General features: G+C 36.0%; 1 protein-coding gene across 14 annotated transcripts in view; it reads right to left on the bottom strand.

Annotated features, from left to right (window-relative positions):
- DMD (dystrophin) overlaps positions 1-25877 on the bottom strand; it is a 2167959-nt gene that overhangs the window by 1382747 nt on the left and 759335 nt on the right. For all 14 annotated transcript variants that reach the window (XM_072818058.1, XM_072818060.1, XM_072818056.1 and 11 more), the window contains 2 exons: positions 22417-22596; positions 10055-10230 (listed from right to left, as the gene is read on the bottom strand). In XM_072818058.1, coding sequence (XP_072674159.1) covers positions 10055-10230; positions 22417-22596 — 356 coding nt within the window. The remainder of the gene's footprint in view (positions 1-10054; positions 10231-22416; positions 22597-25877) is intronic.

The raw sequence follows: 25877 nt of genomic DNA, 5'->3' as shown, positions 1-25877 counted from the left end.
AGTTGTTTCAACCCAACTATTTCTTTTAGTGAGCATCTCTATGAACTTTAGTTAAAACACAAAGGAGAACTCACTGCTCTACCCAAAGCCAGGATCTTAGTTAGCTCAGGCCAATGTAACGAGATAACACACTGAGTGACTGAAACAACAGAAATTTCTTTTCTCAGAGCTCTGGAAGCTAGAAGTTCAAGATCAAAGTCCTAGCATGGTCACTTTCTGGTGAGAGATCTCTTTCTTCCTGGCTTATAGATAGTCATCTTGACATGCTGTCATCACATAGCAGGAAGAAAGAGAGCAAGCTCTCCAGTGCCCCTTCTTAGAAGGGTACTAATCTCATTATGAGGGCCCCACCCTCATCATCTCATCTAAACTTGATTATCTCCCAAACACTTCATTTCCAAATGCCATCAAATTGAAGCCAGGGCTTCACTACATGAAATGTGGAGGGACACAGTTCAGTCCATAAGAGCTGGTTGTAATTTTATCTGTGTGTGGTGGCATAATGTATACTGATATATAGAGTTAGAAGCTCCTGACCAGGGAAGTCATAAGAATAAGAATATTCTCAGAAGATGTTGGAACAAGAATATTTTCCACTGTAACACAAATGTAATAATGGGAAGATAACTGTTCTAAATTAGTAATTGGAAATTCAGCCTTCTCCTGGGAAAAGGAAGTACATTTTTACCCAAATAATCAACAAGAGAGGCACGCATCATAAAATTTCTACCATGTGAGGGCAAACAGAGAAAGTCATATAAATTCCACTTCAGAGATGAAGAAATAGATACTGAATGAGGTTCAGTGACTTTCTTTAGTCATATAGCTTGTGAGTGCAAGATCCAAGGCCAGAACCAACCTGGGCAGTCACAGGCCCATCTGCTCTCAGAGCTACTCACCACACATCTCTTGTCCTGTCTGAATCTGAGGGACATCCATTTCCCACAATTGCTTGTCCTCTGGCTTCTAGTTAGATTTCTCCAGTTGAAGGTACTGGCAGAATATTTGAGGAGGGAAGGAATTTGGGAGGATGTCAAGGAAGTTTTCCTTTGTACTCTACTTTTGGAAGCATTTCTAAAGCAGCCAGGTCTCCACTGTGGCTTTAGCTTCCTCTAGATGGCCCCTCCCTCCATTGGTCCAAACTTCTGCCCCACAGCCCTAACTGGTGGAAGGCTCCAGCTTTGGGTCTCTGGGAACAACCCCTCTTTGCATTATTCCTGGAGCTCTAGAGATATTAGAGCTTCCTGATGTTGCTAGTGTTTGGAGTTGCCTCACTATCCTGGGTGCTTCCCAGGCTTCTACCACCTTCTTGACCAATTCCCTGTATTAGGTCTCTGCTCTTTGAAATGTTGAGAATATTTCTGTTTTCCTGATAAGACTCTGACAAAATACCCATTCAATATCCCATGAATATTTAGTGAATACCTGTGACATGCTGACCTCTAGGTCATACCCTGTAGGTCTAGAGTTGAAAATAAAGGACTCCTGGCCTCAAGGAGCTCAGTGGACATAAAAATATGCAAAACCAAAATCATTACAGTGAAATGCTGCAAGTTTTTTAATGCAAGTGCTAGCAAGGCTGAGAAATGCCTGGGAGGTTGGGTTGCCAGAGCAACAAGGTAGTTAGCTGGGGGGCAAGGAATGTGAGAGTGGGCAAAGGGAAAAGCATGAAAAGATAATCTTAGGTAGAGAGAATGGTAGGTGCAAAGAAACAGAAGCTTGAAGGAATACTAGAGCTTCGGAAATCAGAGAGTGGTTAATTAAGGCTGAGCAGAGGGCAGTGTCACTCAAAATGCAGTTTGGGGCCCATCTGTGAACTATTTGTTGGTAGTCTGTGACAAGAAAAGTCACCAGAGTATAAATCCACTAAGTCACTATGCGTACTATGTCATCTGATTTCTTTTTAATTGCAAAACTTTCTGGACAAAGGAAGCAGTGCCCTGATTTATATTCTAGCCCAAGCTCCTTATCTCATGGTGCCCTGGTGATGCACAGTTTATAGACTATTTTGAGGAGCACTGGCATACAAAGAAATGGGCAAGGCAAAGGGAGTGAAGCCAGAGAGTTAGGCAGCACAAGATCAGAAAGGAGTTTTTGTGCTGTGCATCTCAAGAATTATGGGCCAAGGAATGATCTAATTAAAACTGCATTTTAAGATAGTCCCAGAAGGCTGTGATGTGTATGAATAAGAAGAGAGAAAGCAGAGGAATCGAGTTAAGAATTTCATGCAGAAAATTATGAGAAACTAAAGTCGGATGAAGACAGCCTGGATATAAAGGAAGGGGCAAAGTGAAGAGAATTTAGGCATATGAGGAGGAATTTCCTGTGGTGGCAGATATCAGGACCACTGTGAATGGCTGCGCCAGCTGTTCACAATTCCAGAAGGGTGCTGCTCTTAGAAACTATGACATGAATAGTGTTCTCTAAAGTTGTGCAGTCTAACTGCGGAACTACATCTGAAACTTCTGCAAGAAGTCCAGGTGCAAATGCCCAATAAACACTTGGATCACACAGCTGTGAACATCAGGAGGGAGGGCAAACTAGAGATTTTCATTTGGACATCATCAGATATAGATGGCCGATGGAGACAAGCCTATACATGATACTGCCTGGGGAAAGAATGCATTATGAGAAGAAAATGATACCAAAAGGTGAATCTTGTGGAGACTATTAAAGAGATAAGAGCAGGAGACTGAGAAGCCATAGTCAGAAAGCGAGGAGGAGAAAAAAACACAGGAGGGAAAAATCCTAGAAACCAAGGGAAAGGAAAAATTTCAAGAGGGGACTAATCATCATCACTGTCAAGCACAGCACAAAGGTCAAAAAGGACAAGAACTGAAGAGTGACCTTTGGAGCCAGCAATTAAGGAATCTCTCTGGTGACCCTGCTGAGAGCAGTTTCAGGGCTCCATGTAGACTACTCCAGCTTTGGGGCTGTATTAGAAGTAGTTCAAGGTAGTTCAGATCTTCTGATTAAAATCATCCTTTCTTGGCACTCAGCTATGGTTCTTCTTTCAGATGAATAAATAATAGACATGACTACCATCTTCTTCACTCAGGGGACAAGTAAAACTGCATGTCACAGCTCTCAGAATATGGCCCTGTCTTTCTCCCTGTTGGCATCACTCTATGACTTGCATTCTCTAAGAGCACATTTTCATGCTGCTGCTGCAGCTAGACAGTCAGAACTATGTGTACTATCTCATAGGACCAGTTTCCATTATAGTATGTTTCAGTTCATAACATGTATCAGGCATCTACCCCATAGAAGAGCCCATACCAGCTAAGGAGTAAGATAGGGACCCTGGTCTGGGGCAGTTTTGAGTCGAGTGGGTAAAAGAGACATATGAATAGATCATTTCAATATAAAGCAATAGAGGTGTCACAGGATAGAATGGGAACATGACCCAACTGGGAGTTGATGGCCTCTATCACTGAGGTTGCTTTGGGAAAAAAGAAGCAAGAGTCAGGTTATAGCTGAGATGATGCTCTAGTGCACTGATCTACAAAATGTGGGCCCTAAACCAGAAGTATCAGCATGACCTGGGAACCTGTTGGGAATTAAGACTGTTAGGCACCACTCTAGACCTACTAAAACCAACTCCGGTAGAAGCAAATAAGTTCTCATTTCATAAGCCCTCCAGATGATTCTGATAGATGCTAATATAATATGAGAACCACTGCTTTTGTGCAAGGATCCTCAAACTTTATGGCTTAGCAGAATGACCTGACAGCTTGTAAAAGATTCCTAAGCCTACCTGGAGAGTTTCTGATTCAGCAAGGTTGGGGTGCCCCCCCAATCTACATTTCTAATATGTTCCTAGGTGATGTTACTGTTTAATGCATAGCACTAAGAATGTCACTGTTTTAAGTGTTCTCTGGTCATTTTGTATGCCTTTACAATTCACATCCCTACATTCTCCAAAACATATTTAATGACTTATATGGCAAAATAATTTTAAGAATCTAAAATAGGTGGTTATCTTTTGGAATATCTGAAGGCAACCTGTAAGATTTCTATTCTTCACCAAAAACAGTTTCTGAACTGAAATTTGAGTTTATGACCAAGGTCATTTGACTCTAATACATAAAAAAGAAGCAGGCCATTGCAACTATAACACTGGAATAGAAATTAGGAAACTCAGCACTTGTCCTTATTCTGCAACTGAAAGCATGTTATTTAACCTTTCCAGATTTCAATTAACCTGTAACTGTAGACAAGTCTACAGTCTCATCTCCTTAGATAAAAGATGCAAAGTTTCATTTTTCTGGGCTGTGCCAAGGGGCAAAAATGTTATTGCTGAGACCAATACCCTTAGTACTTTAGGATCAACTTATCATATAGAAAAAATTTTTAAAGTTAGCTTAGGCATATTAATCATCTAAGTAGATTCTTGAGGGCAGCCCCGGTGGCTCAGCGGTTTAGCGCCGCCTTCAGCCTAGGGCCTGGTCCTGGAGTCCTGGGATGGAGTCCCACGTCGGGCTCCCTGCATGGAGCCTGCTTCTCCCTCTGCCTGTGTCTCTGCCTCTCTCTCTATCTCTCTGTGTCTGTCATGAATAAATAAATAAAATCTTTAAAAATAAATAAATAAATAGATTCTTGAAACGAAATAAAATGTTTTAGTTTACTACTTCCTGATTATAATTTGGGAATCAAAGTGAAAATAAATAACACAGAAATATTTTAGGCAATGATCTTATAAAACTGTAGAAAGAGTCTTTTGTTTATTAGGAAGAGTCTAACACTTATCTAACTTCCTCCCAACTATGTGACAAAAATTAATATCAGTCCACAGACATAAAAAGAAAGAAATCACAAAAACGATTAAGCTAAAAAGTAAAAAATAAAATAATAATGCAGATATGCAATTGCCCAGGCAATGAATGTATTCTGCTATTTGGTAAGCATGCAAGAAACAGAGAAAGCAAACTTCACACTCCGCCTAACTTAGCCAGGAGAAGACAAAGAAACTAAGTGAATTTAGGTATTTCTAAATGTCTCTATACTTCCCTTCAGGTCAAAGATACTCATTTATTAACACTATACTTGGGGAAATTATCTTTATTGAGATGGCATTTACTTAAAAAAAGATTCAATTTGCCATTGGTTTCACCTGGTTGATACAAAAATGTAAATGAAAGCTGTTGTGAAAGTCTCTTAAAATAACTGCTACATGATTAGGAACTAATCTCCTCAATAAATTCCAATTAACTAGATAATAGATCTAGTTTTAACATAGTCTAAGTTCCATACTCTGATAATTACCTATATGTAAAATAATATCGCAGAACTGCAGGGATAAATTACTGTTAAAAATAATTACCCTGTGACCCAAGATCATTAACGCTTTTGTATATCTTAGTGTAAAGAAGACAATTTATGCAGTAAACACAACAAAAGTAGAAACTGTATAATTATTAAGGAATCAATTAAACACATCTTAGATATTTAAAAAAAGTAGTGTGGTACATAGCCGAATTTTAAATCCCTTAATAGTTTTGAGTAAAAAATGGTATCCTAATGGGCAAAGATAGAATTACTAAAGATTATTAAAATGTTCATTTGCTTCTTATTAAGAACAATTCCATGAAGAACTAGGCAAAATTCTTAAGTGCAAATATTGGAATATAAAATTTTAGTTATCTCAATTAATTGAACTATATTATTCACTCTTTCAATAAATATTCATTGATTATCATATGCATGGTACTATATATGAAATCTAAGTAAAATATAAAGAAGGAAAATAACAGGACTTATTTGTTGTAATTAGTGATGAGAAAAATTTGTGTGGGTGACTTTAAGGCATATAGCAAAAGAATGTAATATAAAGGCGCATAGGTGGCTCAATCGGTTGAGCGGCCGGCTCATGATTTCAGCTCAGGTCATGATCTCAGGGTCTTCGGATGAAGTCTCAAGTCAGCCTCCATACTCAGTGGGAAGTCTGCTCAGGGATTCTTTCTCTCCCTTTCTCTCTGCCCCTCGCCCCATGTTCACATGCATCAGTGTTTTCTCTCTCTCTAAAATAAATAAATCTTAATTTTAAAAAAATTATGTAATGTAATTTACTGGCTGAAGTGGAAAGATTCTGGGGAAGGTAGAAATAAAATTGCAGGGACAATAATATTGAATATCATAATAAGTGATTTGTGCTTTATTCAGGGAGCAATTGGAGTTATGAGGACCTCAAGTCTGTAAGGTCAGCATAAAAGCCACATTTTATGGGTATCTAGGTAGCTCAGTTGGTTACGTGTCTGCCTTTGGCACATGTCATGACCTCAGGTCCTAGGATCGAGCCCCATATGGGGCTCCCTACTCATTGGGAATCGGCTTCTCCCCCTCTGCCTCTCCCTCTGGGTTCGCGCTTTCTCTAAGTAACTAAAGAACATCTTTTTCTTAAAAAGCCACATTTATATACATTAATTTGAAGTGGATTAATCAGAAAGGGGCCAAGTCTCACCACATGGAGGTATATGGCTTAGGTTATGGAGTTACCAGTTAAAATGACTGGGAGGTAAATGACTGAAATGGTTTGTGCCCAATAATATAATGCAATAATAATAAATAAGGGCAAGGTAAAAGAGCAGAGACTAACAGAGAAATTAGGTGGTAAATTCCATTTTGAAGAGGAAGTGGAGAAGGTAATTTGTTGTTATATTCTTCACCTTTGAGATGATGTTATTATTATGGAATCTTTTTTCACCTATAGCATATAATCACCATTTCCATTCCCCCACCATTACAACCTCCACCATCATCACCACCTAGACTATCACTGCCTCCACCACCATCTCTACCACATCTATCACTTCCACTACATCTACTATGAATGTCCATGTCCATCATAACCAAACGACATGAAAGCAGCTATTGTATTTACTGAATTCTTATCACCTTACATACACTATGTTAAATGCTTCCTACTTAATCCTCAGAGTTAGTATTTTATAAAATGAGGATAGTGAATTTGAGGCATAGGTATTGGGTAATTTGCCTGAGATCATAAGCTAGTAGCTAAAACAGGCAGGTTTCAAACTTGAGTATTTCTGATTCTAACGTCCACATTTTCTCCAATATTTGCCATTCCTTTGGACACACAGGCAACAAGTTATACTAAGTTAAATATCTGTACAATGTATGAGTAACTAGGTTAAACAGAGGCAACAGCTGTTCGCATTTGATTTAAAAAATTGAAGCACTGACTAGATGCACAAGTAGAAGTACATAGTTTTAAAGATACAAACATGAAATTTGAGAGAGAGAGAGAGAGTCAGATATGGAACTATAAGTATGATCTAGGAGTCATTCACTTAGAGCCAGACCTGAATCAATGTAAGGAAGCTTTTCAAATAAAGAAATTGAAAAAGGCAAAGACCATGAATTTATGAGATACTACCACAGTAATTAGGCAAAAGATCCCAGATCTTTTAGTAAGAAAATGAATCCGTTGTAGGGACAGAACCAGTAGTGTGTCAGAAAAGCTGAAAAAAGAGATCATTTTTAAGAGATAAGCATTTAATAGATTGTCATGACTACAGTCTTCACAGTCAAATGCTAGTAGTTCTCACATGGAACACCTGCTTCCATGAGGCTTTCACTCAAGTTTTTATGATGCCTCTTGAACAATTACAATATTTTAACGAAATTCCAGCCTGCAGACAATGATCATTCACTGAATTTGTCTTTGCTGTTCACCTTGTGTTTTGTTCAGTACAAATTTATCAATCTAGAGTCTTATATCAAGTATACAAGTTATACTGTCCAAATCTGGACATACTTGAGAGTGAAAATTGCTATTATATATAATTATGATGTCATGAAAGGTATAAGATAGAATGGATTCCAGGAAACCACAATAGAAGATCACCTTAGTCATATATCTACTGAAGAAACAGTTTAGTACCCAGTCTAGGTTCTGGAGTAGGCTACCTCAGTTGAAATCTTGGCTCAGGCACCCCATAGCTATGCATAATAGTAATAATAACCATACTTATCTTGTAGGGTAATCTAGAAGAATAAACATGCTATGCAGATAAAGCATTTAATCTAGTGCTGAGCATATCATAAAACCATCAATAAGTGTTAGTTTATATTTAAGTAATATATCCTTTATGTTCTCAATTGGTCATCTCATTTCAGGCACTTACAAAAATTGCTGACAGCATATGCTGCAAACAGAATTTAGGAGACAAAATATTTCACCACTACCATACTTTCCTGAAAACAAAAACTAATCAGAACACATTTTTCTTAAGCAAATACACTCTCCAGACACAAGCCAAGAATATGCTTGGCAGGAGCCAAGAGAGAGACTGACATGAATCAACCTGCTCTGCTAATATCTGTATTAGGAGAATCTTGAACATATCAGGAGGGTAAGACAACTAGGTTTCCATACTGTTCTCCTTGGGAAATAGGTGGAAAGCTGTTGGGTTGTTGCAAAGGATCCATAAATCCATGTCCCCCCAAGCACTGTCTGCAGACACATATTTAACATGATGTGAAATTAACACCCATGCTATTGGGTTAATAAAAAGCAGGTTCGTTAGGAGCTTTATGGATTTATTTTTGCCATTATGTTTTTCCTCCATCAATGTTAAAATTTCAACTACTATCATGAGTAGAGTCCTTGAACATTGTTGCCCCAAATAGAATGCCAATACCTAAAGATTGAGAGAACCATTTGACTAGAACAGGGGTCAGCAAACTTCTTCAATGAAGAGCCAAATAGTAAATATTTTAGGCTTTGTGGGTCATGCAGTCTCTATGACAACTACCCAACCCTGCCTTTCTAATGTGAAAGCAACCACAGATGATATATAAATAAATGGCTGTGGCTATGCTTCGATAAAACCTTTATGGACACTGTCATCTGAATTTCATATAATTTTCACATGTCACAAAGTATTTATCTTCTTTTATTTCCAACCATTTAAAAGTGTAAAAATGATTCTTAGCTCATGAGCCATACAAAAACTGGCACCAGGGTGGATTTAGTCTGCTGATTCTAGTTTGCTAACCACCGGATGAGAGAATTCATTCAGCCATGTAGATACAACCAGGGAGAAAAGCCTAGCAGTTCACTGCAGAATTATGAAAGCAGGTTGTAAATCACGGATTAAAAGAGAAGTACTGAAAGTCTCAAATAATATACTTGAGTAACTTCTCTAGGTGTTTTTTTTTCCTTCGCCTAGAACATCTGACATGTTATTTTTAAGTATGTGTTCTTCTTCTCATACTTCTATACCCTTGTATACATAAATTCTAATGTCAAGTGCTCCATGCATTCCTGAACATATGCTGCTTAGAAACATAAGGCAGATTTTAATGATCTTGCTTAATCTTATAATGCTAATGATTGGAATGAAAAAGAAATTGTACCTTTTCATGACTTTCATGCTAGTGTTGCATTTATGAAATTTTATTCTCATCATTTTAGTATAGCCACTGATGTACATAATACCTGACTTATCTATAATGTCTAGTTGAAAATATCCACAAAAAGAGGAGTTAAAAATTCTAACACCTTCAAGATAAGACTTTAAAAATATCAAAGAACAGGAAATCTATTCTGTAATTACTCCTGATTTAGGATGTGCAGATTGAGACATTATGTTCTCGTAAACTAGCAGAATGGATCTCGTCTATTATAGGTGTACTTCTTCATGAAAATGTACTTTCCATTACTGGGGAAAAAAGACATTTAACACAAAAGTAGGCACTGAACAAGTAGGCTCTTTATAAGAAAAAAAAAAGAAAAGAAAAGAAACTTTTGGGATAAAATAAGTCCATGGCAGTTCATCAAGTGTGGTTTCTTTTAATCCAGAAAACAGTATTTCCATTGAGCATTCAGTTTTCATTGGGATGGTGAATCCCTGAGCTAATTTTAAAATTTATTTCACAATTTTCTAACTTAACTGACATTATAGGCACCTGAGGCTTCTAGAAATATTGTTTAAGTAAAAACACTGCCATCTAAACAGCTATAAATGAGTTTTCCCGCTTAACAGTGACTTTTTGCTTAAGGATAAAGCCATGAATAAGAGCGTCTCACCTTTTCCTAATTTCAGAATCCACGATAATCTGCCTCTTCTTCTGAGGGGGTGGTGGTGGCAGTTCCTCTTGGGCATGCTTTACCAAGATGTGTTCCCTCGTGGTCACCATAGTTACTGTTTCCATTACAGTTGTCTGTGTTAGTGATGGCTGAGTGGTGGTGACAGCCTGTGAAATCTGCGAGAGGTATTGAAACAGAGGTCACACACTTTTTGAAAGACTTCAGTAAAGACTGCTTGGAGTGGCAAAGGGAAATAATGAGAAACTGTTCCTGCTTGTTGGTAAATTGACCTTCAGATCAAAATAGCAGCATACTGAACCCAGATCAAATTGTTTTATCTGACTTAAGTTATGGTGACTTAAATCACAAAGGAAAGTAATCTCAAAATTGGAAGTATACTTAGTGTCTCTTCAATTTATTGGTTAAGCTATGGGAAGTAAAGGGGTGGAGGGCAAAGAAGCAAAACTTAGGGTGTCACTCTGACAGTTAATTAAACATGATGTTTAAAGTGCTTACTACATTAATGTCAATTTTACTAAAGTATCCCGGCACCAATTTCATTGCTTTGGTCGACTACAGATGGTCATTAGTGTGTTGAATGCTTCTTTGGTTATCATATATAGTAATTATAGTCCCTATATTTTTCAATAAAATCATTTGAACTTTAAAATAAGTGACTTTTTAATCTAATAAACACATTGTCATTTAAAATTACAATAAAAGGTTAACATAAATTGCCTATTAGTCCAGAAATACATTTGAGCTGAATGTTATTCAAAAGCTAAAAAGCACACCAGCCGTTAATTAATTTAATTAATGAGTAATGTGAAAGTATTTGAGTCTCCAAAGTTAGCATTAAAGATACTTCCTGGTTTAGAATCATGCTAACTTTGTGTTCACACTTTTAAGTTATCTTTTAAGCACAGGTTATCACTCTTTGGAATAATGTGGTATGTGCCCCAAATTGTGACAAGCCATCTCCTCAGTAAATGGGCATTACCAGCCTAGCTATAAAATAGTGAGACACCCTCCTTTCCTTCCTCAACCACCAACTCTCTGCTCACAGGCCTCTGGTTATTAGAAATGAATAGTAACCTGTTAAGATGTCAATCATCATTACCCTTCTAGTAATCCAAATCATTTGGATGGCCTATTTACAAAGAGACCAAAACAGGTCCACATCAGATCCACTTATAGGTACTTGCTATGCATTGAGCCAGGGATCAGGTTGAGGTCAAGGTAACTTCAACTGAGTTTCCTGAACTTGCTGAGAGATACGGAAAGGGTGTGGGATAACCTCCATGCCTCACATATGACTGATTTCCTTCAATGGGAGGAAATCAGAGAAGCCTTGGGATTTTCTTACTGTAGCTTCCAAAGAGGCAACTGACCACAAAGTAATGAAATCTTTTGTTACGATGTCTTGTGTAAAAATTGCTTTTGGCAAATACATTTTAGAAGTGCTCCCCTTACATATGTCAAGGCCTTAGAGACTTCTAGTTTGGTAGCCTCAATAGGACTTTTTTTTTTCTTAAGGACATTAAGAGGTACTAACTCCAAGTGTCAAGCACTGGTTTTATCTTCTTTAAGATCTCCACAGATTCATTATTTAGAATCCATCATTGAACCTCAAACAATAATTATATAGTCCACTGACAATTTACACCAAAATGAAGGCAAAAGTAACACAGTCGTTAAAAATGCTTAAAATATAACTTCAAACCTAACTGTACTCAACCCAAAATGATCATTACATGATGAAATTAAGTTTACCTTTAATTTAAAAAAATACAGTTGTTGATTCCAAGAGCATTTAATTTTATCAAAGTAATATGTTTTAACCATGAGCAAATTTTTTTGCATACAATGATGGCTTGGAAAGAATACATTCCTGGGGAAAATTTTCTAATTTTTATGTGCAGGCACCAGAATGCAGAAATTCTGAAAATGCAAACATATTGTTTACAGTTATATCTAATGTAATGAGACATTTGTGCTACCGGATATTTAGCTGTGAAGTTAATTTCTGCAATATTATAATATTTCCTCATTGATACCTATGAAATTGGATAGATCGGCCCACGGAGAGTAAAGAGAAATGGCAGCATCATATACTATGAAAAAGCATTTAGGAATATATCAAACCTTCTAAGAAAGAAAAAAAACAGTAATTTTTAATAAAATAAAATAGCAAGACATAAATCTCTAATTGTTCTACACTATAATCATTACTGTACTGTAATTGAAAATACTCCATTTCCTTTGGGATGGAAGAATAAAAAAAGTTGTTCATTGACCCTGTAACCATAGGATATAATTTATTATATATAAAAAATTAATAATTACTTTCAAAACCTACTCCATATAATCAGAATAAAAACCAAATGGTCGTGGGATGCCTGGGTGGCTCAGCAGTTGAGCGTCTGCCTTCAGCTCAGGGCCCGTTCCCAGAGTCCCAAATCGAGTCCCACATTGGGCTCCTTGTGGACAGCCTGCTTTTCCCCCTGCTTATGTCTCTGCCTCTCTCTCTCTCTCTGTCTCTAATAAATAAATAAAATCTTAAAAAAAAAAAAAAACTGGGGCAGCCCCAGTGGCTCAGCGGTTTAGCGCTACCTTCAGTCCAGGGCATGATCCTGGAGACCCGGGATCGAGCCCCACGTCAGGCTCCCTGCATGGAGCCTGCTTCTCCCTCTGCCTGTGTCTCTGCCTCTCTCTCTCTCTCTGTCTCTCATGAGTAAATAAACAAAATCTTTAAAAAAAAAAAAAAAAACGAAATGGTCGTGTACTGAATTTCCTGATGACTCTGAGTTATTGACTGTAAACACTTAATTATGTGTTAGAATCATTAGAAATAGACAGGAGGGATTATGGAGGTCATATAGCATAACCTTCCACTTACTGTAGGATTTACTACTCCCAGAAGCAGACAACTCCTTCTAGAATATGGCAGCCAATTTTCCAATCTGCAAAGCTTTTACACCTAGTAGAAGCTTCCTTAATTATGACTTGGTTCATTTAAAGTTTGTTTTGAATCCTGAATCAACACAGAGTAAATTGAGTATTGTTTCTATCCGACAGTCTTAAAGGTCTGAAGATTGATAATCACAACTTTGATGAACCTTATTTCCAAGTTTTAACATACCAGGTATTTGCTAGAGTTAGATTTAATCTGATTTTAGTGCTCCAAAACCTAGGTTTCCTGACTTTGGACATCATACTTAATTAAAGTAATCTAAAATTGTATGAGTTACTCAGCAGCTGAACCATGTTTTAATTAAATTCCAACCTGTATTCTATATGTATCACTACAGAACATTCAGAAATGAATAAAATGGAGTCTTCATTTTTAGAGATCTTACAGTACAGCAGCAAAGGTGACAAACATACACACAATCCTGAGACAAGATGAGTGCCGCATGAAAAATTTAAGTATGCAAAATGGTTACAGGCACTGAACATAGAGTAATGGAAGTGGTTTCTTTTTAAATGTTACAAAAACAAATTACCCTCAGCCAGTATCCTCACATTTAAATGTATCTGATGCTACAGGCTGCATATAACACTTATCCTTGTTCACAGAATAAGGTATAATGGAAAAATGTTGGAAACCACCTAATGTCAGCAGGTATTGGCTTAAATAAGTTATAGTACGTGCATGTGACAGAGATTGTACATGTTTCAAATATCTGCAATGTCACTGGAAAATGTTTACATTATAATACTTAGGAAATAACACAAAATAGAAATATTGGTGGTTTTGTTTTGGCAGACAAAGCACAGATAATTTCTACTGTGGACTATGTATTTCTATATTCTATTTTCGAACTTTCTACAACAAGACATTTTCTGCAAAATGTTACAATTGCAGGCAGAGAAAAATTTAAGAATTTTTCTGTTCAAACTGTTGGTTTAAGTATATCATCCCTATGTATTTTGGAACTATAGAAATATGTCATCCAAATACATTAAAATGACTGAACATTAGGACACCTGAAAATCTACTATGAAAAACGTAATGCCTCCATTAAAATTTTGAATGGGGCAGGGTCAAAATTAGAATATAGCATAGTGGGGCACCTGGGTGGCTCAGTGGTTAAGCCTCTGCCACTGGCTCGGGTCGTGATCCTGGGGTCCTGGATCAAATTCTGCATTGGGCTCCCTATGGGGAGCCTACTTCTCCATCTGCCTGTGTCTCTGACTCTGTCTCTGTGTCTCTCATGAATAAATAAATAAATAATCTTAAAAAATATATAGCATAGTTTAAGTTCTAGTCACCAAACCTTGAGTCTACCTAACTAAATTCTCATTCAGTTGCCTTCCCCATTGTTTTGTAGTCAAGTATAATTAACATAGTGTTGTATTAGTTTCAGATGTACAATAGACTGATTCAAGAATTCTACACATCCCTCAGTGCTCATCACAGCATACTTTTAACTCCCTCCACTTATTCACCCATCCCCCACCCATTTCCATTTTATCAGTATACTGGAAATGACTTTCATGTAGTCTCATGAAAATAAAAAAAAACATTTGTTTTTAAACACTATTCCCTTGACCTATCAGTTAATCATCCAGTAGAAATGGAAAAGAGTTCATTTAGACTTATTACAGTGATTAAAAGTAGAAGTCTTTGAGCCAGGCTCCACAATTCTCAAACACCAGGTCCATAGTTCGGATATGGTAGAATTTAGGGTAGGTTTGTTTGTCTCTCAGAGCTCTAATTTCATTTTTTCATAGGTAAAATGGGAATGATAAAGGATCTGTCACAAGGGTGTTGCAAATAGGGCCGACTTCATGAGTGTGCAACTTACGTGGCCACCCAGGCCCCCTCACTCAAAGAACTCCAGGCTTGGCTTCACACTCTGCTGTCACACTCTTGACATCCTTAATAATATTTGAATAAGAAGCTCTGTATTTTCAGTTTGCACTGGGCCCTACAAATTATTTCTCCAAGACTTAGTTTCAAGAATTAAATTATCTAATGTCTGAACACATAAAGTGCTTTCTCGATACATATTAGTAATAACCAGTATCTTTTCTAAATGTTCTTTGAAAATCTAACAATTTTTTTCTCTACTGAAACTTCTTAATCAGAAAGTGATTTATGTTAGTTTCCAAAAGTTACATTTTCCCATTGTGGGAAAAACTGGAAGAGCATTTGTCCAGTCCTAGGGTATACATCTACTATAATAAGGTTGTATAATTTCGGTAGTTCTGGAGAAATCAAACTACCCTCAATAAAATTCTTTCTTGCCACCTTCTCTTCCATTTGTTTAAAAACACACATTTTGTTTTGTTTTGTTTTTTTATAAATTTATTTTTTATTGGTGTTCAATTTGCCAACATATAGAAAAACCCACATCTTGAAAAGGGAATACATGTACATTCAAGAGTGTTTAAAGAATATAAAAGGGCATATAATGAAAGGAAACATTTCAACCACTGTCTCTGATTTCACAGGGGTAACTAGTTGTCTTTACCCTCTGCTCTTGCATTTTAAATTAACTTTGTTGGTGCTGGGTTTTTTTTATTTTATTTTGGCTATATTCTTAACTGCATTTTTTTTATTTTTCCATTTAATTATTTAAATACTCTTGCCTTTTTAAGTTTTTTGGGGTTATTTATTGCAATGTGAGATATTCTACTATTTGAACATTTAAAGAAACTTACTAAGAGGGATCCCTGGGTGGCGCAGCGGTTTGGCGCCTGCCTTTGGCCCAGGGCGCGATCCTGGAGACCCAGGATCGAATCCCACGTCAGGCTCCCGGTGCATGGAGCCTGCTTCTCCCTCTGCCTGTGTCTCTGCCTCTCTCTCTCTCTCTCTCTCTCTGTGTGACTATTATAAATAAATAAAAAAATTAAAAAAAAAAGAAACTAAGAGATTCAAGTTATGAAGAATCAGTTACCGAATTTATCTTATCACTTTCATTATTATTAAAATATTAATACATGTAAGAATACCTACCAATTACAAAGCTCTTTGCATGTCCCAGGCATTATGCTAAGTGCTTTGCATTCTTTATATTATTTAAAATACTTAGAATAGTACATGCATACGAGTTTTTAAGTGGTAGCTGTCATTACCTCATGGCCTAAAGAGTAAATACTAATATTATTCCCATTTTATAGACAAAAGGTGAAATTTCGAGGCACATACAACTTCTAAGATAATTGGTAGCCAGGCTTAAAATCATCTCCACAGGCATGGTAGCACGAGGCTCAAATATCTGATGGTGTAAGGATTTATAATTCTAAGCAACAGAAAGAATTTATATGCTGAACTTTATGAGAAACCTAGGGTAAAAGATCAAGTGTTCACAAAGGAAGTTGGGAGATTAATCAAAAGACTATAAAATACTCTATCCCATGACCAAATACAGAGGAATTCCCACAGCTAAGCGGGGTATACAAGGAGTGCTAAAGTTCATAAGTGTGGCTTGATAACTATTTTTTTAAAGTTTTTATTTATTTATTCATGATAGACACACACAGAAAGAGAGGCAGAGACACAGGCAGAGGGAGAAGCAGGCTCCATGCAGGGAGCCTGATGTGGGACTCAATACTGGGACTCCAGGATCAGGCCCTGGGCTGAAGGCTGCACTAAACCGCTGAGCCACCGGGCTGCCCAATAACTATATTTTAATTATTAATTACTGTCTTGTTTTGATATTGATCATCAGACAATATAACTTCTTGAAACATAATAATACTGGAACCATGAGCACATTTTGAGTCTATATTCAAAAGATATCAAAAAAGAATTATCCTATTTGAAATAAAATACTATAATTAAGAAGGTTTATTCTGTAAAACTGTTCAATTTCATGTATTTTGTTCCTCACTTCATATTATCTTTTGTACAAATTGCCAGAAAGAAGAGACTCATGTTGGATTCAGAGTTCATATTAAACACAGATTTTGAGCAACTGTGAATTAACTCCATCAGCAAAAATTCAAAAAGCAATGAAATTTATTTTTCTCTGATCCACCTGAACTTCCTCTAGACACCATGTGATATGAAGTAATGAAATATATTCTTTAACTAGGATGAAGATAATCAAGTATACATTGAGGAGAAAACTTGTATTTTTCTTTATGTGTTATTTTGTTTATTGTCAGTAGAGAATAGATATATACATGTTGAGTATTTTATCTTCAGATATTTTAATCACATACTTGTGGTGAGTGAAAAGTACTCATTTCAGAAGTCAATCTTCTTTTTACAGGAAGAGAAGTTTATTTTCATTATCATCTTCCAGCTGATGCTGAGATTGATATGGCAGAGATAGTTGGAATCTCTTTACCAATTACTCTAGAGTTTTATATAAAATTTCAAGCAAAGAGATACATATCACAAGCATTTAGAACTGGAAGGACACTATGGAGATCCTCTTCAAACTTTCCACTTTATAAATAAGGAATGAGAATGGCCAATAGTTAACTCAGCTCTTGTCTCTTAAATTTTCAGTGCCTACAGCATTTTAGGTTGTTACAGATAATGAATTTACAACATAAAAACTATTATGCTGATATACAAGACCCATTCTCAAACATCTACTTTAGTTGGAGGTAGGAAAAGGGTACAGTTAATTTCCAAAGTTATCTGAGCTATAACTTCGAAATTTTCTAATGAAACCTTTAACCTAAGCAATTAACTAAAAGATGCTCTAAAATTCAAGATGGTTAGTCCATGAATTTAGATAGTCCATGAATAAGATAGAAACCTAAAATAAGTGAAGGAATTTTATTTTAATTCTAGGTTTTGTAAAACCATTTATTATTATTATTTTTTAATTGACATCAGGCTGACTAGCCTTGAAGGGCTTTCAGGAACCAATGAAAAGGGTTGCCAATGGAAAGCCCTTAGAGTATTTTTAATTAAAATTATTGGTAGGGGTGTCTGGGTGGGCTCAGTCAGTTAAGCATCTGACTCTTGGTTTCGGCTCAGATCATGATCTCAAGTCAAGCTCCACATCAGACTCCATGCTCAGCAGGGAATCTACTTGAAACATTCCCTCCCTCTGCTCCTCCCCCCACTCGCACACAAGCTCTATCTCTAAAATACATAAATAAATATTTAAAAAAAATAGTCATTGGTAAAAAAGAAGAGAGGCAAGCCAATTGTAACTACATCTCAGGTATCAAGCGATCTACAAAACAATGCTTTGAGGATGGGCACAGTCAGAATGTGCATGTAAAATATTTTCTGGAGAATGAAAAGAGGGATCTCTAAAAACTGAGAATGAACTCAGAAAAGAAAGGCAAATAAAGAAATATTCATCTTAATACCTCTGCATCTATTTGCATTTCTGGTATTACTAAAAATACTGGCTTATTGCCTTCAACCATGTTTTATACTACACATGTCTGGCAAGAGTTTAAAAACTCTTAGCAGGACATCAATGACATAGAATAGATATATACATACATACTGATCACTGTCTCTATTTGGGCATCTATGACTATAGATACAGAAATATACAACATAAACATGTACTCTAACGTTCAAGAAGAGGATCCTGGGCACATTAATTTTAGCTTTAAGATTATTTGTGCTTATAGTTCAGAACATTGCAAAAATGGTCAAGAGAAACAGCAAAATATTCAGGAAATGGGAATGAGATGTATAAACTTACATGTGCCATAAAATGTCCCTTACTCTTAGCAAAGAAAAAAAATTATTCTGCTAAACAATGACAAAACTACAGAACTTTTGGACTCATCTAGATAGATATACTCTTACATTTAAATACCTAATGTTAAGTTTAATATAAATTTCCATAAATATATAAATAAATAAATAAATTATAAAGTGCATGAATATTATACCCTCTCCACAATATATATGACTTCAGTTAAATGGGGGAAAACAATGTCTCAAATCATTAAAATCATGTATAAGTTTAAAGTATTAACTATAATAAATTTCTGACTATTATATTTCCTAGTTATAATCAAGATAAAAATACATCCATTAGGGTCATAAGCATTTAGAAAAAAAGAACTGTAAATTTCAACAAGTATTATTTATACAAAATTTAGAGGACAGAGAGGGTCATTTGAGTTTTTAAATAAGTCAATCCGGAGTGTATTTGATTTGTTCTTTTTTCTCATTTCAAGCATCCACATAGCAAGGATTATTATTCTTCCTAACTTTGGAAACAGAAAGTGTTTCTATTTTCTTATGCTGCCTTCTCATCAAGTTAAGCATCCTCAGCTTGTGTCCAGATATTATTCAAGCCAAACCTGACTTTGAAATGCAAGAGAACAGCCTCACGGTTGATTTTTTGTTCATATTTTGATCTCTTGCCATGCTACTGTTTCATAAGGTCAAAATCCCTCAAAGCTTTGACCTGAATAGCAGTCAAAAATTCGAGCATACAATGTTCTTTATTTGAGCACAATTGGATGCCTTGTCATCTCAGTCACAATTCCTATATCCTACTGGATTTTAATCATTACCAGATTTTGCTCATTCTTTAAACCAATCATTTAAAAGGAGTTTCAGAAGATTGAGATCTCATATCATTAATGGGACTGATTCTCACAAATCACCCTTCCATCTCCACAAACGTGCTGGAAAGTGTGCATACAAGAGAGCTTTGTTCTTCAAAGTCACAACCTTGCCTTCAACATTCTTGGATTTCTTCCCATATAATTTTGATCAAGTTCAATTTTACATTCAAGAAAGAAAACCAAGGGCTTTTTTAGTTATATGATACTATTTCATGGTTCACTCTATTTCCTTTTAATTACTCTGTCGTCGGGTTAGCTTCATTTTTATCTAAGAGTCCCAATTCACCCCAGCAATGATTTGGATTGGGCCTATGAGATTTCCCTTTTTTGGGGAAAAAAACAATGAGTAAAACATGAAACACAAACTGTAGAAAAGCTGAAGCTTAGTGTTCTAAAATGCAACTTGCCTAATATAAGTAAACTTATCTGCTTCTGACCTTATATAGTAGGGCATAAATGTTTGAAAATAAATTTTTAAATGATACTGAACTACAACAAACCCTCCAGACTCACTAAACAATATGCACTGTATATCAGAGCACCAGTGTTTTTTCCCCCAAAGTGCTTTCATGTCTATGACTTTATTTTATCCTCATCACATCCCAATGGGTAAATACAGTGGATACATGTTATACTATATGTTGGACATCATTTTATAAAGAACTGTATGAACCAGAGCTAGTGGTGTTTTATTATAGGTTTTGAAAAGTTCAAAAATAGGAAGGTAAGTGCCCTAGGTAGTAGTCTTATAATTTTAGACCGTTAAAAATAAGGTTTTGAAGGTTTTTTTTTTTACCAACTAGAATAACAAATCAGTAATGTTTTGATGACATGCACAACGCTCTTTAGAAAGTAGGTTCATTCCAAAAAAGTGAGTATATTTAAATACAGGATTGATAGGAAGGTCTTCTATTCTTCCCATTTCAGGCAGCACTGTGGAAAAACCCACAATGGTGGGGATTGGTACATATGCCACTGTCTTGTTAATTCAGTGTTTTTTAAAAATATGGTCTGCAGACTGTATATTAAAGGCTGCATGCAGATTACTGGTTTACTGAATGAGACTCTCTGAGCATGAGATCTAGGACTATACAATTTAATCAGCTTCTCAGGTGATTATTATGCAGATAAAGTTTGAAAATCACTATATACAATGTAAGTGAACAAAAATGTGACCTACTGTTAACAGTCACGTCTCCATGAATATACCTCTTTAAATGGATGCATTTATAAATAACTTTTTTTGTAAGGCAATGCCAATCCTTCTGAACATGGTAACTGACCATTTTACAGCTGCAATAATTTATGGAACCAAGGAGTATATATTGGAATGATATCGCTGATGGTCTAAAAAGCATCAAATTTTCTAATGTTTCACCATTTATTACATAAATGCCAGTGCTAGGGCAAAGTAACCATGGCCAGATTATATATAATAAGACAAATCATGATGTGGTTGTAAAATCAGTATCAGATCAAGCAACTGATAAAAATATATTCAATGGAAAACAAAAAGAATTTTTATTAATGTCCAATGACTGCAGAGGAAATGATGACGATATATACTCCTTCAAATTTAAATTTTTAAGTATGAATTTAATTTGAAAAGTCTGAACTGTGATTAAAAATCATAATGTTGCTTGATCATATTTTCTTAAATTATATCATCTTTCATACCATATATCATACCATCTTTCAAGGAACATTTCCTAAGTGCTATTTATCAGATGTCAAGTGTCAAAAAGACAAATTCCCTGTACTATCTCATCACAATGGAGCTAACTGCCTAAAGCTACTGAATGTGGTCACTGCTTTAATAGAGATGTATGCATGGTGCACTGAGCTATGACTTGTGACCGATTAGTAAAGGTTGTAAAATAATGTGGCAGAATATGTTAAACTATTATAGATAATATTTTGAATGACTCCTCATGATTCCACCATCTAATAATATCAGATAATAAAAGTTTCTACTTTAAAACCACCCCATTTTCTTTAAAGTACCAGAAGTTTTGAAATTCTTAACATAAAACCACATTATCACAGTACAAGGGTCACATGGATGCTTTCCTAATCCACAGTCTATGTGTTAGCATCATGAATCAACTGTCTGTGGCAGAAAGGACATTCAATGATTAGCTCCTTACTTGAAATAATAGAATGAGGTCTTCAGTGAAATCAAAGGATCTGAGCCCTAGCCGTACTCCTACCACTAACTTCCCTTGGACAATTCATTTTTCCTCTCTAAATTTCATTTTAATCCTATGTAAAATGTAGGGTTCAATTAATAGTACTCAGGTTTCTAAAAACCTATGATTTGGGGTGAGGTTTTGAGACACAGTCCCCAAGCACTTGATCCAATTACTCTAAGTCACTCACATCCTCATTCCCACAGAACTGGAAGGGATTACACTCTAAGACAGTAACTAGTTCAGTCAATTAGCACTCCTTCCTCTCCCACATCCTCCAATGTCAACACAAGCAAAAGACCCATGTTTTTATTCAACTGAACATTTGGCAAGGACTAATTCGGTGATATCTTCTGTAGGCTTATAAAACTGCTCTCTTAATGAAAATTTCATTTTAAAATATTTTATTTAAATTCAATTTGCCAACATATAGTATAACACCCAGTGCTCATCCCATCAAGTGCCCTCCTTTGTGCCCAGTTGCCCTATTCCCCCATCCTCCTTCCCTTCTGCAACCCTTCATTTCCCAAAGTTAGGAGTCTCTCATGGTTAATCTTCCTCTCTAATTTTTCCCCATTCAGTTTCCCTCCTTTCCCATATCATCCCTTTCAAAAATCTCAAGGATGATTTATAATTAGGGTAATTATTATCACTAACCTGTGCTGAACTTTTTTCAAGTTTCTGGACTAAATTATCCCAGCGCTGGGCAAAGTTGTCCAGCCATGCTTCCATCTTGTGGGCTACCACTGTGTTTTTCAGCGCTGAAAGAAGGTCTTGGTTGAGTGAGCAGAGTTTGTCCATGGTTTGCTTCTTCTTTTCCAGATCTGTTTTTAAGACCTGTTAAAACAAGAAAGAATACCTAATAAGTCTAGGTTACATTTTCTAAAACGCTATATAGTTCAAAGTACTTTTGCATGTATTTTCTCATTTGTATAGATAAGACTGTAATCATGCCCACAAAGGATCAAAAGCCCATAAGAATGTAAGTAGAAAATTGTAATCCAGATAATCTTCCCAAGAAGCTTGAAGAAAAAAATAAAATTCAGATGTAGAATAAATATCTGCTAGAGAAACTTAAGAGCTATTTAAAAATATTTGAGGAACTTCCAAGTAAAAAAAGTAGTGTTGCTCAAAGGGCAGTTTACTGACTTTTAAATTTTTTAGCATCTGTTATTCAATTAACATTTGGCTATCTGAGTAATTATCTTCTGAAGCCAATTTTAAAGCCCATTAAGTAATAGAACTAAGTAATTGGGTGTGACACAAATCCTTTGGAATCACTTCGCATGTTTTCTAAATACATAAGTGTTTTATGGGGTAATTTTCGTAACATTCATATTTTCAAAGTTCCTGTGCATTGTGGGGGGTTGCGTGTGCTCTCCACTTGACAGGGAATGAATAAACAAAGTGGCTTATATGAAATTGGTAGATCAGGACAGCTTATTCTTTCATTTTATCCATTAAGGTTACCCTGAACTTTTGAAAAGCCGATTTCAGCTCCCTAATACTAGTCCCTGACTTAACTTGTAAACACAGAAGAAGGAGAAAGAAAGGAGAAAATTATTTTACAGCCCCTTTAAAATCCCCTCTTTCTGGCAGTAGCAAGTACAATAAACATAAACTAAACAGTGAGACTTGCCTTTCCAAAACAAATGCAAATTTAAGAACAACTAATATTACACATGGTAAAAAAATGATCATGAAACAGATGTACCAATTGCTCACGAACTGAATGGTCATACACACAAAGAAATCAATACACCCCCCAACACACCATATCAAAGGATACTTTATGCAGTTCATTTTAGCATGCCGACTGCACTGATGGCTCTGAGCTGCAGAATGCTCTGGTGACTCCTTCAATTAGCTCATCCTTTATTCAGAATCTGCTTTATCTGGTGTACTTTACACTGGATTCTTAATGCATGACATTTTTAAGATATAAAAGCTAGTTGTGAAGTTATTTATTATTTTTCCTCAACAATTAAGGTTTTTTTTCACTATTTTTTCTCAGTTGGAAAGAATGCAATAAATCAAAATATAAGTCAAGATTTGTAAGTTGAGGGATGCCTGAATGGCTCAGTGGTTGAGTTTCTGCCTTTGGCTCAGGGCGTGATCCCAGGGTCTTGGGATCAAGTCCCACATCAGGCTCCCTGCATGGAGCCTGCTTCTCCCTCTGCCTGTGTCTCTGTCTCTCTCTCCGTGTCTCTCATGAATAAATAAATAAAACCTTAAAAAAAAGATTTGTAAGTTGAATTCATATTGAAATAAAACTTTCAATGTGGGAACTTAGTAGTAGATTGGTTTTGTATATTGATTTTGTTTAAGTCACACATTGGCTCTCCATTAGGTTTAAATGCACACTTGGTCTAGTAGTAAAACAATAGTTTAGCTATTTGGCTAGAGCTAGGACCCAAATTTAAATTTGTAGATTCCTCTGATTCCTTTGTGGCATTTCATTTTTTTTCTTTTAACTTTTGGCATGTGTTTGTTTTACTGCAGACCATTTCAAGTTTTTTTTTTTTTTTTTTTTGTGGAAAAAGTTATGGTAGAATTAAAGACATCTTAAATACATTAAAAAACATAAAGATATATATTCAATCCTCTTCGACTTACTTTCTCAGGGCTTAAGGAGCTACTTAAAAAAACTTTGTGTAAGGCTCAGGGGTGCACCATTGTTTAAGCTAAATATGTAATGATTTGGAAACATTTTAGAATAAGCATCTGAGAGTTATGTTTGAAGAAGAGGAAACAATTTGTGTTGGAAATTTATAGGTAACTTCATGTTACCTAAACAGTTTTTCTTCGATGATTTACAAAACTAACTGGATACCCAAAGTGATTTAGTGGCAAATGAAACTAAGACACCTGTGGTAAAATGAAGCCAAATGAAAAAGTACTTGGTGAGCATCACTGAAATAAAGGGGAAAGTCAAATCACCACTAAAGAATACCGTTAGGGAAAATGAACTCAACATACAGAAAGAACATTATTATAATGACATTGTGGAATTATTGAATCAGGATATTTTTTACCTAATCTATATGATAAGAACATTGTACCAAACAATGCTTCCAGCTAGTAGATTTTAGATCCGCATTTTTTAAAATGGTGATGGCAGGTGAGTTGTTTAGTTTGTTTCCCCTTGTTAGGGGAATGTTTCCTCTCTCTTTCTCTTCATGATTTCCCACTGCTGGAAGGACTCTCCTACCACAGCTAACAGAAGGAGAAGACAGGAAATTCATGGTGCTGCCAGATATGTTGAATCATAGTAAGGAATTACATTCTCCTGTCTATTGTGATGGTCAATACTTTTATGCTTTGATTTTATTTATGCATATTAAATAACAATTTAATTGTTACTTGTTATTAGAGTATAAAAGAGATGTCTTTCTGCATATCAAAGACTGATCACAGGTCTTGGAGTGCCAGAGAACCACAAAGCTCTGGAAAACTCAGGAAGCTCTAGAAAATTTACACACAGTAGAAGAAAGCCAGGGTTTTAAAAGAAAAAAAATATATTTTATTTTTCAAAGAAGCCAAGCACCTGGACCTACTCTCAAGATAGGTGGGAAGGTACAGTCAATAAACCAGAGTAGGCTAGTAGTAAGGAGAGACAAGAGGCAGAGACGCCGCTCAAGTAGACAGAACATGCATGTTCTATCTGGTCAATGTTAGAAGATGAAGTGCAAAATGAATGCACCCTTACAAAAGGCCCAGGAATTCCTTGAGGGAACATCAGAGTCATGTGGAAGCCTTGCTAAAATGAGATTTTGGGCCCTACTTCCAGGCTGTCTGAGTCCATAGGTCTGGGATGGGAACTAAGAATTTGCATTTCTTTTTTAAAAAATTTTTATTTATTTAAATCCAATTTGCCAACATATAGTATTACACTCAGTGCTCATCACATCATGTTCTAACAAGTTCCCAAGTGTTGATGCTGCCAGTGTGGGGATCACACTTGGAGAACCACTGACTCTACTTGGATGAATTCTTTGAGGGTGGTGACAGGAGGTGAGGCAAAGGTATCCAGTTCTGGTACAATGACACTATCAACAGGGACTTGCTGAGCTACCATAACTACTTCAACCTTGTCATGTGTACCAGAACCACTTGAT

Source organism: Canis lupus, chromosome X (genome assembly GCF_048164855.1).
Source record: "Canis lupus baileyi chromosome X, mCanLup2.hap1, whole genome shotgun sequence".
NCBI classification, from domain to species: Eukaryota; Metazoa; Chordata; class Mammalia; order Carnivora; family Canidae; genus Canis; species Canis lupus.
This window is presented reverse-complemented; position numbering and strand designations above follow the sequence as displayed.